The 20,865-nt window shown below is 41.2% G+C and overlaps 2 protein-coding genes across 2 annotated transcripts; both read right to left on the minus strand.

Moving 5' to 3' along the window:
• Window positions 1–283: 283 nt before the first annotated feature.
• Window positions 284–1,228, minus strand: LOC100470709 (olfactory receptor 51I2). The gene has a single exon (XM_002926076.1). It carries the CDS (start codon window positions 1,226–1,228, stop codon window positions 284–286), a length of 945 nt encoding a protein of 314 aa, XP_002926122.1.
• A 9,299-nt stretch (window positions 1,229–10,527) lies between these two features.
• On the minus strand, window positions 10,528–11,474 carry LOC100479268 (olfactory receptor 51I2-like). Its single transcript, XM_011233445.1, is given in 2 exon segments — window positions 10,528–10,997; window positions 11,000–11,474. Coding segments are annotated over 2 exon segments (945 nt in total).
• Window positions 11,475–20,865: the final 9,391 nt, after the last annotated feature.

Raw genomic sequence — 20,865 nt, forward strand, 5'->3', positions numbered from 1 at the left:
GAAATGAGGGACATGTTATGAGGATGGATATTTTTGGATTAAAAAAAGGGAAAATGAGCAAATTTTGTTTTGTTTTCTTTGTTTGTTTTTGCTAAATTATAACACAGTTTACCTTGGCAAACCCTGTTGGCTTGGGTCATAGCTATTGTTAGGCAGAAATCCTAATATTGGTCAGTGACTAAAGAGAAATTTAAAAAGCTTTGTCAAAACAGTTTTTAAAAACTCAAATTTGTGGACTAACAATAAATATCCTCTGAATCTTGAAATTTAACATGTCTCCTGCTTAAAACTTTGTCCCCAGTAGTATTTTGCAAAGCTTCTGACGAATCTCTTTGGTTTTGATAGAATAGATGACGGGGTTGAGCATAGGAGGCACAAAGAGATAGATAAGGGACATGAGTGTGTGTACGTACTGTGGGGCATGCCTCCCATAGCGAGCAGCCATGGACACGCCAACCATGGGCACATAGAACATGAGCACAGCACACATGTGTGACACACATGTATTGAGTGTCTTAAGTCTTTCCTCCCGGGATGCAATGGCAAGTACAGAGCGCAGTATGAGGACATAGGAGAGGAGAATGAGTGCAGAATCCAGACCAAAGTTAGAGATGACAATGAATAGACCAAAAATATTATTGATGGTGATGTCACCACAGGGCAAGCGGATCAGATCTGGATGCAAGCAATAAGCATGGGAGAGCACATTGGCCTTGCAGAAGGGCAACCTCTTCAGAAGGAAAGGCAGTGGGAAAACCATACAGAAACTGCGGATGATAACAGCCATGCCCATGTGCACCACTCGGGCGTCAGTGAGCACGGTGGCATAGCGCAACGGGTTACAGATGGCCACGTAGCGGTCAAAGCTCATAACCATCAGAATTCCAGACTCCGTGAAGGAGAAGAGGTGAATAAAGAACATTTGAGCCAAGCAAGAATCAAAGCTGATCTTTCTTAAGTGGAAGCAAAATGTGGCCAACACCGTGGGCAGTGTAGAAAAGGACACACCTAGGTCATTAACTGATAGCAGAGACAGGAAGTAGTACATAGGCTGATGCCAGCTCTGTACCTCCTTGATAATGAAAAGGATAAGGGCATTGCCCACGATGGAGACAATGTAGAGGACACCAAGGAGCAGAAACATCCAGTGTTGGGAGGTCTCCAGCCCTGGGAGCCCTGTCAGAGTGAAGGGAGGCAACTCGGAGCTGTTGTGGGGCTTACCTCCCATGTTGGCACGGCTGCTTAGGTTCGAGGACCACTAGCCTGTAAGGAAGACAAACACAGAGTTTAACTCAAGGCCTAGACCTAATATTTTAGGACTTTCATGTATCATCCAAACCCTTCCCTTTATAGCATTAATCAATCTTGCTCACCAAATCATTCATCCTTGTCTCTCATTGTCCCTAGATCTCTGGAATTGTCTGAGTTTTCTCAGTTTATCCAGCTGGCTAAATAGGTCACATTGCCTTCCTTTATACCTGTGTCTATTGCCGCAATGCTTCTTTTCATATCTGAAGCTATGAGCTTTTCTCATCAATATCTGGGCATCAATTTATTCAAGACCTGAGACAAAACTACCCTGGTCACTACTTCCTTGACTATTCTGCCCTCTTCCCGAGCATTTCACTTGTTCATCAAACCATAAACTTTTCATCTTTCCAGTCTCTCACACTACTGAACATTTACTACCTTCTTATGACTCTCCAGCTTCCCTACTCCTACGTAGTCTGTTAGTTCTATCTATTCATCCTGACAGAAGACAAACGGGTAGAAAGATATCCACCCATAGAGATAATCTTCCAGATGTTCAACGAAATGTACTAGACTCCCATGTTCCCACTCAGATTTGCATTCTTCTATCCAATTAACTTATATCATCACTTTTCTCCCTGGATAATTTAATTTACTAAAAGTTAGTTCTTAATAATGTCTTTCAGAACCAAATGGCACCTAACTTCTGAAAGCCACTGGATCGATAATCATTTATTTATTCCATGAAGTTGTTTCTTATCTATGTTCTCCATCTCTTTGAATAATACTACCACTACCGTCATGCTTCAGACTGAGACTCGAAATCCAAATATCATTTTGACTTTCTTTCCTATCCACTGCATTAAACCAGGTAAAACCCAAGGAAAATACTGACCCTGAAAAGGCCTCTGTCAGTACCTTCATCCATTCTCTTCCACCTTCAGTCTCCCCTGCAGACCCAAGCAATCACATTCTCGTGCCCTAATGACAGTCTCCTGATAAGCCTCATGCCTCTCTCCATTTATTCTAGAGTAGGACTGTTTTAATATGGACTAGAACTAAACTAACATTTTTTTTAAGATTTTATTTATTTATTTGACAGAGATAGAGACAGCCAGCGAGAGAGGGAACACAAGCAGGGGGAGTGGGAGAGGAAGATACAGACTCCTAGCAGAGGAGCCTGATGCAGGGCTCGATCCCAGAACGCTGGGATCACGCCCTGAGTCGAAGGCAGACGCCTAACGACTGCGCCACCCAGGCGGCCCTAAACTAACATTTTAAAAGGTAGGATCTGAAAATGGCACTATTCCAATTAGAAGCCTTGAATGCTCCCTCATTACCAAAGGATTGAATCCAAACTCATTAGCCTAGAATGAAAGGCTTTTGTAGTCAGTATTAAATCAGTAGTTCTGGTCTCAATCCTCAAAATTCCCTTCCTTGTACCTCAAGGGATCCAAATTGATCTATTTGCTGTTATCCAAGTAAGAACCGCAGCCCCTCAGCTCCCAAAGCCTGCCCTGAACGAGAGAATATGCCCATTCAATCCCTATTCCAGGGTGCAGGACCTGCAACGCCCTCTGCTGTGAAGACTTGCTGGTCGTGGCCAGCAGAGGTAACTTGTCTCACTACCACAGCTCTCGGAGCTCGAAGTTTACGTCTCCTTTTGTGCCCAATTCTCTGCCTGGCCTGCATGATAGCTTTGTGAATTATATCTTTCCTCCTGACTCGCCAGCTCCAAGAACTCAGCCCTGACTCTTGTTCATTCTAGAGATCCTTTTGTGCTTAGTGCAAGATCGCACACAGGAGCCATACCCACTGAGTCACTGATCCCATCTGGGGTTTGGTTTCTTTGTTGTAAACTAGAGATGCTAAGAAACTGAGCTAATGGGGTTGTGAAGATCCAAAAGCGGACAGTTGTGAAAACTTTCAGGACTTTGCAACTCTGAGTTCTAGAACTGCTCTCTGCCATCAACTCCAGCCGTTCATCTGCCTTTGCCAAACCTCCATCTGACTCAGGACTCCTCTAACTTTTCCTCACAGGATGCATTTTCCCCTCCATTCCATATTCTTAGGACTGCTTTGTCTCCCCTGCCTGAAAACTCTCCCTGAACATGTTTGTTTCTTTCTGCATGCAATATGCAGATGCCCTCGGTTGATTTTAGGGTCTCTTAATGCTAAGTAAGGTCCTGCCAAGTGGCTTCCAAAGCTGCCAGTGTCTTTTTGCATATGCCCTTCAGACCTGATATTCTGGGAAAAGTGAGGGGGTGCTTGTTCACATCAAGGGGTCTATATCCAGGTATAGCCCGATGGGATCACCCTGCTGAGAAAGTCACGTCTGTAGCAGAGAGCATGGCAGGATTTGAGAGAACAAGGGCAGCAGCTAGCAAATGTAGAACTGGGAAGGTGATAAAGGTGAGCATGTACGGAAATAAAACAACCTGACTCAAATCAAGGACAGCCTTTCCTCCTTTGGAGGGTCCTATTATATCACTCCGGGGAAGAGTGTCTTAAGGCTTGAGACCGGAGTATCTGACACTCCCGTTTACCTACCTGCGAGAGCTCCACACACGGAAGGTGCAAAGGAAGGAAGAGCAGTTGTGGGGGCCCTGCAGGCTTTGCTCCAACCCCCCACCCGGTTACCTTTGCCAACTCCCAGGCCTGAGAATATAAGGCCACACCCAGGAAGTCCCTTGAGCTTCCATCAGGTACTTACGGACTGCTGGGAATATGCAACATCTACCTTTGTTGTCTTGGGAGGACAGTAAAAGAAGCTGGGTTTAGAAAGAAGCCCTCAGATAACCTAATGATTGCCTGGGACTAACCAGGCTCAAAATACAGTCACTTTTCAAAACTCCCACTTGTAGATAAATCAGAGTAAATGATTCACTGTGTCACCTAATCCCCCCTACACCTTCTCACAGTCACACTGATGGTCATGGGAAAAGGTCAGGAAACCGCCCAAATCCCGATCAACATGCATGGATTTCTCAATATTCTATGTCTACTGGCCCTTTGTCATAATACTTTCTCTTTAATTTCCCATACAAAATAAAAAATGCCGTCTTTTCATTTACAGCACGGTCACAATTCTTAACCTAAATTTAGGTCTATGGTATAAGGTGTATGTTAACCAAAGTAATTATAAATCAAGTCATTCATTCAATAGTAGACATGATTTTAGTCTTGGGGAATGTGTAGATAAATAAACATAACAATTCATAGTCCAGTTAGAGAGACTTTTAAGGAAACACATATAGTTCAGTGACTGATGATAAAAGATACAAGGTAGGACAGAACAAAGGAGGGGAATTTGTAAAATTCTGGGACAGTCAGAGAAGATTTCCAGGTGCATCTCTCAACTCTCAAATTATGAGCAAATATTATTTAAGTGAATGTGATAGGCAGAATGCCCCCCACAAAGGTTTGGTACCTATGAATATGCACATTTCATGGCAAAAAGGACTTTGAAGATATAATTAAGATTATGGACCTTAAAGGATTTTTTTTTTCTTTTGGGTAATTCATGTAGACCCAATTGATTTACATGAGTCCTTAAAAGTAAGGAACTTTCTCAGGCTGGAATCAGAAAAATGTGGCAGAAGGAGTCAGATTCAGAACAGAGAGGTGCTCTGCCCACAATGACTGGAGGCGGCTGAATGAATAGCATGAGAGTAGTGTGGACAACGTTTAGGAGCAAATACTAGCCCCTATCTAATAGCCAGCAAGGAACTTGAAACTTGAGTCCTACTTTTACGAGGAACTGAATTCAACCAAAAACTTAAATGAACTTCAGAACAACTTCTTCCTCAAACCCTTCAGTAGGGAGCTCAGCCTTGCCATCACTGTGATTGCTTTGAGAGTCCCTAAACATTTAGGGTTTCTAGATTTCTGATCTGCAGAAACTATGGCATAAGAGATTTTTATTGTCTTATTGTTTGTGATAATTTCTTTTTTTTTTTTAAGATTTTATTTATGAGAGAGAGAGAGCAGGAGCTGGTGAGAGGGGTAGAGGGAGAGAAAGAAGCTGACCCCCAGCTGAGCAGGGACCCCGATGTGGGACTCCATCCCAGGACACTGAGATCTTCACCTGAGCCAAAGGCAGACCCTTAACTGACTGAGCCACCCAGATGCTGCTGTTTTTGATAATTTCTTATAGTAACAATATAAAACGAGTACAGTGAGTCTCAAGCAGAAGGGAGAGGACAGGGAAGGAACAAAAGAAGGATGCAGCAACACCTGCACAGGTATGAGGGCTTGAAAAGCAACACTGGGGAGGAGAATGGGAGACAGAAGTGCTGAAGAGGCTTAAAAAATAAGTTGGAAATTAGTGAGAAATTAATCCATCAAAGCCAGACAATAAATAGTCTCAATTGTGAGTCCAAGAAATTTGGAGAAAAGGGGTATCTATGCCATTGCTATACGCAGGAGAAAGAAATGTTAAAAAAAAGACAACATGCCCAACATTGAGTCACTTAGGTTAAGTGACCACCAAATAGAGGCTTAGTTATAGACTTGCTGTTCCAGGAATGGAACCTTAAACCAGTCAATCAGGAAACCCCTGATCAGCACTAGTGAAGTGATCTGCCTGACGGACTTCTGTCATCCCCTAAAGGAAAGTAATGGCATACAACACCCAGCACTTACCCCATCACAAGCCCTCCTTAATGCCTAGTTACCCATCCCCCTACCCTCCTCCTCTCCAGCAACCCTTGGTTTGTTTCCTAGAGTTAACAGTCTCTTATGGTTTGTCTCCCTCTCTGTTTTTGTCTTATTTTATTTTTCCTTCTCTTCCCCTTTGTTCATCTGTTAATACCATATGATATCACTCATATGTGGAATTTAATTATTAAATGCTTTTTTAAAAAAATTTTTATTATGTTATGTCAGTCACCATACAGTACATCATTAGTTTTTGATGTAATGTTCCATGATATTAAATGCTTTTTAATCTTGGTAACTTCTCCCCGAAGGCCTCTGTTCTGTTGCTTCTCAGGTCCCTTATGACGATGGCAGGAAGGAGTTTGTCCCACTCTTCTCTTGGGGTTGGAATTCCACTTCCTGGATCACATATCTTTCTTTTCATCATCATCCATATTTGCTTTGGGGTGGGGGGCCTCGGTGGCTGAGGAGGTTGAGCGTCCGACTGTTGGTTTCAGCTCAGCTCATGACCTCGGGGGTCATGAGATGGAGCCCACATGGGGCTCTGTACTCAGCAGGGAGTCTGCTTGAGATTCTCTCCCTCTGCCCCCGGCCACTCACTCTCTCTCTATAAAATAAATAAATAAATCTTTTAAATAATAATAAAAAATTAAAGAATGGAATAAGAAGCCATACAACTACCCGAGCAGCGGAAATTGCATCATAGGAAGAGACTAAAGAAGCTAAGAGCTCAGGTTAGGTGTATCTGATGTCCTGGATAACCAGAGCCCTGTGATGGTGAGAGCGCTGGTGTAATCACAGTTCTCATCAGTAAACTGGGTCACAGTCTGAGACGCACCTTCCTACTGGCAAGTTACAGATCCAGGCAGAGTCGTGAATATTCTCTTTAATGGACTGACTAGAAGACGACGTAGACAGCAAACATCTACTGAGCTTATTTTCGACCAGGCAGATTTCTTAGGGCAAGAGAAGAATACTGAGTATTTTTATTTCTAGAATGTGATGTGGAAAATAGCCCAGCTGTTTCCAGCTTTTCACAGGTATGTAAATGAGCCAAATGGTTGTTTCAAAGTCCTTCAGATTTAAAGGAGCAAGCAAAACTATTTATCACTGAAAGCATATTGTCCACTTATTAAGCCAATAACCTCATAAGTCATATTTGTGACAGAGCCAAGATCATTAAATAGCAACAGTGTTTCAAAAAAATATTTCTTTGCCCACATGTTAAAGGTCAGGCACAGTGCTGGCATTCCATTGAAATTTCTTTTTTTTTTTTTGAAAGATTTTATTTATTTATTTGACAGAGATAGACAGCCAGCGAGAGAGGGAACACAAGCAGTGGGAGTGGGAGAGGAAGAAGCAGGCTCATAGCAGAGGAGCCTGACGTGGGGCTCGATCCCATGACGCCGGGATCACGCCCTGAGCCGAAGGCAGAAGCCTAATGACTGCGCTACCCAGGCGCCCCTCCATTGAAATTTCTATGGGTCCACCCTCCCTACGGTATATAAGATTTGAGCAGTATAAATATGCAAGGTACATTTGTGGCACACTTGAAAATTTCAAGTACAATTTATTTTTAATTTACTCCGGTCACATCTGTCATTCGTATGGTAGACTCTGAACAATATGAAAGTCTTCATATAAAATTGTTCTTTAACAAAATTATGACCTCTTTCAAAGTACAACATTTTAGGATATGGTAATTCATTGAAACTTAAAGAGATAATTGGTATGTCAATAAATACAAATATAATCATTTATTAACTCATTTCTTAACTCTTTTGGGTATGGCCTGGGTAATCAGGCCCTATGTTAGAGACTGAAGAGTATAAACATGAATAAGATATGGTCCCTGGCCATGGGTTGTTTGCAGTCTGGTGGCCGAGACAAACTACCCAAACTAGTGGATGTGATTAAAGTACCTTCCGAGTACAGTGGGGACATAAAGCACATATAGACCGGTGCTACTTAGGGTTCAAGAAAAGTCTTAGACAAAAATTTATTCAGACTCTAATTTATACTCATGAGGCTTTGAAGCTAAATACTGAATTTTGTATTTATTCTTGCTGGATCAAAATAATATGAGTAAATAAACTGTGTAATATTATATCATTTTTAGAGCAGTTTATTTTATTCCCTCTTCAAAACAAACATATGAGGTAGATAAATCAAAGATCAGAGTCCCATTTTAGAGATAAGAAAATTAAGACTGAGAGATTCAGTCCACGTACTCAAGAAGTCACCTCTCTGGATGGGTTAAGTAACCTTATTGTGGTGATGTTTTCACAATATGTACATGCAATAAATCATCATATTGCATACCTTGAACTTATAAAATATTATATGTCAATTTCAGCTCTCTCTCAATAAAGCTGGAGGAATGAAAAAAAAATGAAAGAAAAAAGAAAAGATGTCACCTCTAATTTACACTTCTCTCCATAGGGAGAATTATGGGGCAGAGAGGAAAAGGAATTGTTTCCTGACGTGAGATTCTGATTTAAGAAAATGTATTATGGGGTACCTGGGTGGCTCAGTTGGTTAAGCATCCTACTCTTGCTCTCAGCTGAGGTCTTGATCTCAGGGTTGTGAGTTCAAACCCCGCACTGGGCTCCATGCTGGACATGGAGCCCACTTAAAAAAATAAAATATCTACTGGATATTTACCCCAAAGATACAGACATAGTGAAGAGAAGGGCCATATACACCCCAATGTTCATAGCAGCATTGTCCAATAGCTAAATCGTGGAAGGGGCTGAGATGCCCTTCAACAGATGACTGGATTAAGAAGATGTGGTCCATATATACAATGGAATATTACTCAGCCATCAAAAAGAATGATTTCACAACATTTGCAGCAACATGGATGGGACTGGAGGAGATTATGCTAAGTGAAATAGGTCAAGCAGAGAAAGACAATTAGCATATGGTTTCACTCCTTTATGGAACATAAGAAATAGGAAGATCGGTAGGAGAAGAAAAGGAAGAATGAAGGGGGGGTAAACAGAAGGGGGAATGAACCACGAGAGACTATGGACTCTGGGAAACAAACTGAGGGCTTCAGAGGGGAGGGGGTAGGGGATTGGGATAGGCCGGTGATGGGTAGTAAGGAGGTCATGTATTGCATGGTGCACTGGGTGTTATACACAAGTAATGAATCATGGAACATTACATCAAAAACTAGGGATGTACTGTATGGTGACTAACATAACATAATAAAATTATTATTAAAAAATAAAAAAATAATAAAAAAATATATTATTAGTTCATATGTTCATTCATTAATTTATTCACTTATGACTTTCTTCTCTTATTCATTCATCATTATTTAATCATTCATTTTTTCACTTATTCTTTCATTATTGCTCTAGCATCATCAGGCATTATCTCAATGGAGGGTCTATAGTCTGTCTGAAGTGGATGGACAAAGTGGTTGACAAAGTTGCTGCTTATGGAGCTCAGATTCCATGAGGGGAAAGCAGATAGATATAAAAGAGGGAAAGGTCATGGCAGAGACATAAGCATAGAGCTGTCAAGTTCAGTGGCGGTTGGCAGAGTCAAGTGCCTATATATTTCAGGATCCCCCATGTGAAAAGAACATACCAGGAATCCTAAAGTCTAATTTTGACTACTTAAATACTGTAGCTGTTGGATTAGTCAGGGCTTCCAAGAGGAACAGAACCAATAAGATGCGTGAATAAAGAGATTTATTATATTTATTATAAGGAATTGGCTCTCACAGTTATGGAGACCCAGAAGTCCAGACCCAGGAGAACTGATGGTATAGTTCCAGTCCAGATTTAAAGACCTGAGAACCGGGAACATCAACAGCATATGCTTCAGGACAAACCTAAGACCAAGGGCAAGAGAAGACTAATGTCCCTACTTAGAGACAATCAGACGGAGATTTCTTTCTTTCATACTTGGACTTTTATTTTATTCAGGCGTTCAATGGATTGGATGAGGCCCACCTACGCTGGGGCAGGCAACACACTTTACTCAGTTTACCAATTCAATTGCTAATCTCATCCAGAAACACCCTCACAGATACAGACAGAAATAATGTTTAACCAAATATCTAGAAACCTTGTGGCTCAGTTAAGTTTATCTGTAATATTAACTGTCACAGCTGTCAAACTCTAAAATTTGATTTTTTCAAACAGCATGATGGGAATTCTGACTCCTGGCAATGTCAGAAACCAATCACCCGAGCTAAACTTGCATACTGGTACAGATGTGATATCTAGGCCGTAATTAACTCCTCTTTGCCCTTGTCTTTCTCAGAAGTGTGCAGGCCCATAACCAGAAGTCCAAGTATCACGTCACCAAGTATCTTGAAGATAGTTCCCTGCTCTTCCAGAAAATAACCCTACTCTCTAGTGATGGTTGACATTCTTTGGGTTATTCTTGAAAAGGGACCGTTTTTCTCTGTCTAAAGGGCATTGAAATAGTTGATTTATGGATAAGACCCAAGATGGTCCTGACAGGTATTGGCCCAATATACCAGACTAAATGTCTGATCATTGATCCTATATCTTAGAGTGTAGCACTAACATTCTCTGTCTGACTGGTTAGAACTTCAACACCGAATTTTCCACAGTGTCTAGCTCTACCAGAGACTCAGGACTTAACCCTAACAAGTGCCTTGAGGAGCCTGCGACGTATCTCCTTTGTCTTAATGGAGTAGATGATAGGATTGAGCATGGGAGGCACAAAAAGGTAGAGAATAGACATGAGGATATGGACAGCATGGGGCAGGCCAGCACCAAAGCGATGCACAATGGACACGCTCACCATGGGCACATAGAAGACGAGCACAGCCAGGATGTGGGACACGCACATGTTCAGTGTCTTGATGCGCTCCTCTTGGGAGGTAATGGCAAGCACTGATCGCAAGATTAGTACATAGGAGATGAGTATGAGTGCAGAGTCCAGGCCAAAGGTGAATAGCACAATGGACAGCCCATAGTGGCTATTGAGGGAGACGTCAGTACACGCCAGCTTAATCATATCCACGTGAAGGCAGTAGGCATGGGAGAGAACGTTCTGGGGGTGGCAGAAGGGCAGCCTGTGCAGCAGCAGCCGAAGACTAGGATGAGGGCAAAGCTTCGGAGGACAGTACACAGGCCCACTGCCACAATGCGGGCATTAGTGAGCACTGTAGCATAGCGCAGGGGGTTGCAGATGGCCACGTAGCGATCGAAGCTCATAGCCAGAAGGATGCCAGACTCTGTCCAAGAGAAGAGGTGGATGAAAAACATTTGGGCCAAGCAGGCATTAAAGGAAATCACCCGGGTGCGAAAGCAGAGAGCAGCCAGCACAGTCGGCAGTGTGAAAAAGGACACTCCCAAGTCATTGACTGAAAGGAGAGACAAGAAGTAGTACGTGGGCTGGTGCAAGCTAGTCTCCTCCTTAACAATGAAGAGGATCAGGGCATTTCCCACAATGGAGACAGCGTAGAGCAGAAGGAGAGGGAAGGATAGCCAGGACTCCATGGCCCCCATTCCTGGGAAGCCCGTCAGGATAAAGGTGGGAGCATCAGAGGCATTGACTGTGAAGTAACCCATGAGAAGCTGGGGACATTTGTTACCAGCCAATCCAACTTTTTGGAGAAATTATAACTTGTGTCTAAGACTACTGTTGTTCCTAGGAAGGAAAAGCAACATAAAGGTTTATTAAATGTGATTACACATAGATTTTGTTCCTAAAATACACTGTGAGGATGCGGCGGAAGTCATGAAATGCTAACCATTGAAAGAAAGACTTCTTTCTTAGACATCTTTCAGAAAAAGAGTAGATTAACAGTTCTTCAGGGTAGTTGACCAGCTCACTAAGTTTCATCAGTAGCCCTCTGGATGCCTCCCAAGTAATCCTTATCACAGCTCTCGTCCAGATGCCTAAGCTTGCATACCCATGATCTTAGCTACTCCCCACGATATGTTCACACTTACATCCATCCTGACATATGAGGAACCAAGTATCCAAGAAAGGGAAGAGAAGTGGTCCAGGTTTTCTTGGAAGGCAGTTACATGGCTTGAACCAGATTTCACTAATCCAATCTCCACCATGAGGTGCTTACATGGTCTACAACCCACATTTCACACTGGACGCATCCATGCAGAAGCCCTGGAAAATTGGAATATCTCAAGAGGCATCAGAGAATTACTAATTAAGAGCATGGCACCAAAACATCCTGGGTTTGAGTTCCAGTGACATTAGGTAAATTTCTTAAACTCTCTTGCCCTGTTTCTTTACTTTTAAGACAGGGATAAAAGAGAGTTGCCCTATGGGTATGGATACAGGCATATGTAAGATCGAAAGAGAGAAACAGAGAGAGGGCGAGAGAGAGAACTTGGACTTAAAACAGGCCCTGCCCACAGTAAGCATTATAGAAGCCTTGCTATTATTGTTATTATTTAAAAGTTATTATTTTAAGAGCATGTTTAGATGGAAAATAAATAGTACATTGTGCTTTCCAAAAGCACAAAAGTCATTGAATGTATTTATATTAAACTTCAATATATGTATTTTAAAACACTTGTTATCACATAATAGCTTATGGTGTAGACAAGCAGAAGTCAATTGCAAAAGCTTAAGAATTATTAAGAGAGAAAAACTATAATGCTAAAAACATTCTTTCCGTTACCTTATTTTTTCCTATGAGTTGTTCAAGAATAGCATTCTTTCTTTTCTGTAACAGACAAGTGTTTTTCAGCGCAGAGTCTGTCAAGTTCAACTGGAGTAGAAAATGAGAAACACTGCCTTATACCAGCCCAAACGAGGTTGTGAGGAGGGGTGATAAAGGAGTAATCTATGCATTTGCCATCTTCCTTGTACTGTGGAATTTCAGAAACAACATTTTGGGGAGGGAGCTATATTTAGGTATATTTCATAATGTCCAAAACTCCTTGGAACCTAGTTCTGGAATACAGGTATTAGAGGCCCTCTACGTCTCATGGCTAGTTCCTAACACTTGGATGAAATTACTCACCACTGAGTAATTTATTATTTTATGTATTTTGGGGGGGAAACTTGCATTCTCTCTGCCATAAAGCCGGCATTATATCAATGAACAATCGGATTAGAAATCAGAGAGAAATTCCCTGCTAGAGGGATAAGGGTCTGGGACAAAGTTTCAGAGAACTACTGCCGAAGGGTGGGGCTGCTGAGCCACATCCCTGGACTGGAAGAAGCAGGAGGATGAACCAGAGAAGCCTTGGGAAACCTGCATGGTGTCATGAGTTCTCACTAGGACCACACAAAGAAACTAACTGAGGGTTTTAGAGGCGATGGTCTTAAGGAGATCCCATGGGTCACTCCCTTCTTGAGCACCCACCCCTGGATTTCGTTCCATCCCAGCACACGTTCCACTCTCGGAAGTCTAGAATTGTCTTGAGTAAAAGCCTGCTGCTGCAAAAGGTCAGTGTCAGCACCTCTTTCTGGTCCTAATTAGAGATGTTAGAGTTCAGCGGAATGTTCTTCTCTGTTCCTTGTTTACCCAGTGTTTATGCAAAGCCGAAAGTGGGCCAGAAGATGAAGAGAGACATGCTAAAGAGACAGAGAAGAACCGAAGGGCAGGGAAGAGACAAAGAGAAGGGGATAAAGAATATAGAGGAAATACTATGGAAATGGGAGAGTCAAGTGAGGGAAGGGGAATGCCAGACCAGAGAAGGAATCTTAGGAAGACAGTAACCAGACCATGAAACACGGAGAGGAAGAAAAAAGAGAAATAAGGCCAAGAACACCTCTTGAGAATACTGAGAACGTCACAGGGAGATGCCCCAAGTGTTCCACGAGGACGGGGTGTGTTTTCCCCAAGCTAGGCCAAGGCTGTCGAAGACCTTACGCACACCACATTTCATAGGAGCTGCCTGTCAGGCTCTGAGCAGTGGAGGGCCTTGCTATGGTAAACCCTTAATATCCCCCAGTCAAACCCTGCTGGGATTACGTTCCTCACAGCAGAATCCCAGTGGACTCTGCTTGCTGTCTATTCCCACGGGTGAGTCAGATCTGTTTGCCAAGGCCGAAGTAATGCCTCCTCTCCTCCTAGCTGAGCGGGGCTTACCTGCCCCCACACCATGTCTTCGTGGCTTCTGAGATTCTCTCAAATATGAGTTTTAAGACAGCTCTGGCAGAAGATGAGGTGTGAGCACCAGGGGGGCCAGTGCTAGTAAATGGGAAGCTAAGAATATAGCTCATTCTTCCTGATCTTCAGCTCCAGGGTTTCCTTTCCCCACACCAAGTCCCCACTCCAGGGCTGTCTTCTTAACGGGACTTTGGGAAGCCAGAATGTAGGGCTGGCTTGGGTGTTAGGTGATAGAAATGCAACAATCATCAATGATACTGGGTGTTTACAGTGTTTCCTAAGCTCCATCAAGAACTTTCTGAGTTTTATCTCTTTCTGTTCTAACAACCACACTTAGAAAGAAACGTTCACTTTTTTTTTTTTAAGATTTTATTTATTTTCTTGGCAGAGAGAGAGAGAGCACAAGCAGGGGGAGTAGCAGGCAGAGGGAGAAGCAGGCTCCCCGCTGAGCAGGCAGCCTGACTCCCGGCTCAATCCCAGAACTCTGGGCTAATGACCTGAGTCAAAGGCAGACGCTTAACCAACTGAACCAGAAATGTTCACTTCCCATTTTACGGATAAGAAAAATTAGGGCCCGCGGGCTTAAATTAGCTCCAAAGTTATAATACCACTGAGTGGCAGGGCTGTGTCCAAACATAGACTGTTCATTTATTCACTTAACATTTTCAGAAAACCTAATAAAAATTTTTATCCAGCAGTGACCCTGGAACATACATCATACACCTATTAATCACTACAATCTTTATCTTTTTCCCTGCTTATCCTTTCTTTCATATTTGATTATCTTTCTTGTCTTTGCCTTTCCCTATGCAACCTCCCTCAAAAACAGAGAACACAGAAGGGGAAAAAAAGGATAAAATAAATGACAACTATTCTCTCTCATCCTATGCCTATAAATGTCTGGCTTTCCCATAAGGCCACTAGCGACTATCTGGGACAACCCTGACCCCCTTCTCAGTACCCTAACCAAACCTAGGGCTTGCATCTGCTTTATGTATGGTGTCACATCTGTAGTGTCGCATAAACAGCTGGCAGTTGAACTTATAAGTTTCAAAGATTACAAGACCCTATGATTTCCTTTCTAAAATTCTAAAATTTTGCTATTACCATATAATTCACACCCTGTAAAATTCAGTTTTTAAGGGTACAAGTCAGTGAGCTTTGGTGTATTTGCAAAGTTGTGCAATCATCACCGTTATCTAGGTGCAGAACGTTTTCATGACTCTGAAAAAAAGCTTCATCACTTATCCTAGCGCCCTGGCAACAACTCATTTACTTTCTATTGCTTTGGACTTGACTATTTCTGAATGTCTCATCTAAGTGTAATAAAATGTGCTGCTGACTGTGTCTGGCTTCTTTCATTTATCATGTTTTCAAGGTTCATTATGTATCAGTGCTCCATTTCTGATATAATTTTCCATTGTCTACATAGACCACATTTTGTCTATTGGTCACTTGATGGGTATTTGAATTGTTCTCATTTTGGAGCTACAAATAATGCTTCTTTTAATATTAATGTGTAAGCTTTTGTATGGAAATATGTCCTCAGTTCTTTAGAGTATATACCCAGGAGTAAAACTGCTGAGTCATTCGGTAACTCAAGGTTCAACTGTTGGAAGAAAAGCCAAATGGTTTTCCAAAGTGGCTTCATGAATTTATATTTCACCAGCAATGCTTGAGAATTCTGAACACTCCCCATCTTTGCTAATATTTGTTATTTCCTGTTTTGTTTTCCTAATATGTGTGCAATGGTATCTCATAGTGATCTTGATTTGCATTTGCCAAATGACTGATGAAACTGAACATCTTTTCATGTGCTTGTTGGCTCTTTGTATGTCTGTTTTTGCCAAGATGTCTATTCAAATCATTTGCCCTTTTTAAAATTGGTTCATTTGACTTTTTGTTGTTGAGTTGTAGGAGATCTTTATATATTTTGGATATGAAACTATTGTCAGATATATGATGTGCAAATTATTTGTTTTCCATTTTGTGGGTTGTCTTTCCACTTTCATGACACTATCCTTAGAAGCACAAAAGATTTGTTTTTTTTTTTATTTTATTAAAAAAAAATTTTTTTTATTATATTATGTTAGTCACCAGACAGTACCTCCCTGGTTTCTGATGTAAAGTTCGATGATTCATTAGCTGTGTATAACACCCAGTGCACCATGCAATACATGCCCTCCTTACTACCCATCATCAGTCTATCCCATTCCCCCACCCCCTTCCCCTCTGAAGCCCTCAGTTTGTTTCTCATTTGTTTTTTATTAAGTCCAATTTATCCATTTTTTCTTTGGTTGCTTGCGCTTTTGGTGTTGTACCAAAACAACCATTGTCTAATACACCTAAACTTTCTTCTAAAGGTGTAATAGTTTTACACCTTACATTTAGATTTTTTTATCTATTTTGAGTTAATTTTTTAAATTTTGAGTTAATTTTTATATATAAATTGAGACAGATCCCTCTCCAGTCTTTTTCATGTGGATATCCAATTATCCCAGCAACATTTGTTGAAAAGATTATTATTTACCCATTAAACAGTCTTCATACCACTGTTGAAAATCCATTGACCATAAATGTATGGGTTTACTTGTGAGCTGTTCATTCTTTTCTGTTAGCCTATATGTTTACCCCTTACATGAGTACCACACTTTCTCGATTAATCTAGATTTGTAATAGAGAGAGCAGACAGCATGGGAATCTGAGACACTGTTTCCGGTCAGTAACAGGACTTTGGAGAGTGCTCAGGAACGGACAGGAAGAACCAAAAGGGGTTTTCTGCTTTCACGAGGAAAGACAGGCAAAGGTCCACTATTTTCTTCCCCTACGTTCTTATTTTTATTTTTTTTTTTAAAGATTTTATTTAGTTATTCGACAGAGATAGAGACAGCCAGCGAGAGAGGGAACACAAGCAGGGGGAGTGGGAGAGGAAGAAGCAGGCTCATAGTAGAGGAGCCTGATGTGGGGCTCGATCCTGTAACGTCGGGATCACGCCCTGAGCCGAAGGCAGACGCCTAACCGCTGTGCCACCCAGGCGCCCCCCCCTTCGTTCTTATTAAGGGCACTGACAGTATCAGCCACGGCCTGAACGTTTCTATGCATCATTAACTATTTTGTCTCAACTGTGTTGTCTGATTAGTTGTCACATCTTGTAAAATTTCTTCAAATTGTTTTGCCATTTCATTGATACCATATCTGCCCAAGAGGAGACCTTCAACACCTGAATTCCCAGAACAGACTTCTGTTGGCCCCTGCACCAAATCTGCCAGCACTCAGCCATTCCGTCCCTCCACTGGCAGAGTGATTTTTAAAAACCCAAATCTCCCTGCTTAAGCTCTTCAAAACAGATCTCTCTTAGTTTAAAAGCTAAACAGTGGGGGCGCCTGGGTGGCACAGCGGTTAAGCGTCTGCCTTCGGCTCAGGGCGTGATCCTGGCGTTATGGGATTGAGCCCCACGTCAGGCTCTTCTGCTATGAGCCTGCTTCTTCCTCTCCCACTCCCCCTGCTTGTGCTCCCTCTCTCGCTGGCTGTCTCTATCTCTGTCAAATAAATAAAATCTTAAAAAAAAAAATAAAATAAAAGCTAAACAGTGACAGAGGCATGTATAATTCTTTAGGTATTGATTGGTCTTAACTCATCTCTCTACTTCTGACCTATTGGCTTTTTAGCTGAAACATCCAAACCCTTCTATTCCTCGTCTTACAAGGAGAGGTGCACTTTCTACAGCTTAGGGAAAGTGGATACATTGTGACCTACTAATGGACATGCTTATGGGCCACCGCCTCTTCTCACTGTCTCTTCTTTCTTGTTTCTCGTTAACTCCGTAACAGACTATATTTTAGTGATGTCACACCATAAAACTATGCTTCCAAGGTCACCACTGACCTCCACATTACTAAATACAATGGACTCTCAGTGCAGAGACTGATTCAGTTGACTTCACTTTTCTCTTGATTTTTTTATCCTTTCTTAGAGCAGTAATGTCACTCTTTCCAGGTCCTCCACATATCTCGGTGCCTCTCTTCATTTTCCTTTACAAATGGCTTTCCCTCCATTCTCTCCTAAATATTAACATTATCCATGGTTCTTTTCTAAGCTAGCTTCGGTTTTGACTCTATGTCTTTTCTCTGAACCTTGGAAGAAAAATCAGATTTTCACTATCTTTGAAACACACTAACTCATTTGTATATCCTGCTCTAATTTATTTCTTGTTTTCCAACTGATTACTTTGCACCTTTAATTTGCTGTTTCATAAGAACTTTAAAATCAAAATGTCCAAAATATGAATATAAACTTTTTTCTTCTTACGTATTGTTTTTTCTAAGATTTTATTTATTTATTTGACAGAGACAGAGACAGCCAGTGAGAGAAGGAACACAAGCAGGGGGAGTGGGAGAGGAAGAAGCAGGCTCATAGCAGAGGAGCCTGATGTGGGGCTCGATCCCAGATCACTGGGATCACGCCCTGAGCCGAAGGCAGACGCCCCTAAACTTTTTTCTTCTTAGATTCCTCTTCTTAATGAGTGGCATGACTTTGGAAGCCAAGGCTAAAAGCCAACTATCACTCCACACATCCTTTCTCTCATGGCTTCTTCATACCTATTTAAGTAGTCACCAAATTCTAAATAGTTTAGCTGCTTAGCATAAGTGGTGCAGGAAGTTCTAAGAGATCAGTGGGTGTTTGAAATGGCAGTTAAGGGGAATGATAGAGAAAATTAACTGTATCAAATAGAATATTTGCTTGGTAAAGCTGAAATATGAGGCTGCAAATTCATAGTATGTTAATTTATGGATATTGGTGGTTTTTTTCTTAAGTGTTAAGCAGTCCTAGGGGTACCACCAGAGAAGCTAGCTGATAAGATTGGTCCAGGATAGATAACCAGGAGCCAGTTGGATGGAACGAAGCCTAAATTGCCAGAAAAACTGTCTCTGATAGGAAGAGATGGATTTTTATGATACTGATTTTAACTTTCTTAGGATTATGATTATAAATTAAGCTATAAAAATTCAGTCATCTGAAAAAAAAATTAAAATTCAATTTCATGCTTTCTTGTGTTCTTCTCTGGGTCCTAAGCAACAAGTAGAGGGCTAATTTCAATAACTGGCTCAGAGCAAGCCACTTTATTAATTACATCACCACATACCAGCTAGGGTTTGCTTTCCCTGCCTTATACATATTTATTCTAAGAATAATAGGTGGCTTTAAATGATAGTATTTTGGCAGTTTCTGAAAGTTCTACAATTAAATATATTGTTAGGCTCTGCCAATAGGAGCCATTAGATGCAGACTGGAAGCTCAAAGAAGAGATTTACTTTTCCTGTTAGCTTTCTGCTTCTGTCATTGTCACCCAAGCAACTGTTTTATCCTTGGCAATAGCAGTTGATTCATATAAAAGGAGCTGGTTCCAGTTTGTAAAACACCTACCTCCAAACAGCCTTGTCATACAACTTACACGTACCAGCGCCAGCTCCTGGTGGCCCGTTCTTAAAGGTCTGGGCCCCAGCTCTGTGGGCACTCTCCTTCAAGCTTCTACCAGCAGAATCTCTTCTCTCACAGCAGAAATTGATTCCAGCACTCACTGAGTCTCTATTAAGTCAGTGTACCAAGCAACTCAAACTCCTTCCACTTGTAACTACTGATTTAAAAACAAGATTTCCCAGAACTTAGTTTTATAAAAATTATATGGAGATAACTAAGGATGAACCTTGTCTCATACCATCAATATTGATTTTTGAATATATAAATTCATTGAAGGAATAATAAGAAAACCCCCATCAATCTTATTAAAAACTTTGTATTAAAAATAGGTTTATGTGTAATAATTTATGAAATTAAAGTTTCTTTTTATTGCTTGTATTAATGTGTACTTAAAATAATTGTAATTGTAGAACATTTTAACACTCAGAGCCTATTGATCGAAGAAAATAAAATAATAATTCCAATTTGCATATAAATTTTTACTGCAAGCAAGGAAGGAGGAGGGATCATCACAAGATTTTTAAGCACAAAAATTAATATGTAGGAAAATGGGCCAACTTCAAAGAGACAAAATAGTAATGTTAAATTTATGACAGTTACAGGGGAGCCTGGGTGGCTCAGTAAGTTAAGCGTTTGACTCTTGATTTCAGCTCAGGTCATGATCTCAGGGTCGTGAGACTGAGCCCCATGTTGGGTTCCATGCTTAGTGTGCAGTCTGCTTTGAATTCTCTCTCCTTCTCCCTCTGTCCCATCCCCCACCCCCCACTCATGCTCTCTCTCTCTCTAAATATATATATATATATATATATATATATANTATATATATATATATAACAGTTATGGAAACCCTGTTCATGTATTTTTAAATAGATAATAAATGAGGGGAAGAAAATTTCAAGGCTGTACACATTCCATAGAATACACTTAAAAGACTGATGCGGTATTTTTATCTTAAAAACATCAATATTCACACTATACTGTATATTGTATCTTTTTCTAATATTTAAATAGTAAATGATAATTTTTTGATGTCAACTTAACATTTTTGAGGGAGTATATACTGTTGCAAAATTCTTTTGGGAAGTACCTAGGCAAAAATTTTGAAGATCCCTGGTTTGTATTTACATGAGAGGAGGGCTGCCTGGATGGCTCGGTAGGTTGAGTGTCTGACTCTTGGTTTCAGTTCAGGACGTGATCTCCTTGCTTTGCAAGGAGTCTGCTTGAGATTCTCTCTCCCTCTCCCTCTGCCCCTCCCCCACTCTCTTGTGCATGCTCTCTCTCTCTCTCTCTCTCAAATAAATTAATTAAAAAAAAAAACATGAGAGGAGACAAGCATGGACAAGGGAAAAGAGTGCAGCACTCTGAAGGTTTTGAGGGAAGGAACCTTTTCTGCA

Source organism: Ailuropoda melanoleuca, chromosome 8, assembly GCF_002007445.2.
Source record: "Ailuropoda melanoleuca isolate Jingjing chromosome 8, ASM200744v2, whole genome shotgun sequence".
Lineage (NCBI taxonomy): Eukaryota > Metazoa > Chordata > Mammalia > Carnivora > Ursidae > Ailuropoda > Ailuropoda melanoleuca.

Excerpts from the sequence above, each read along its gene's own strand:
- LOC100470709 (XM_002926076.1), bottom strand. The coding sequence starts at position 1,228 with ATGGGAGGTAAGCCCCACAACAGCTCCGAGTTGCCTCCCTTCACTCTG.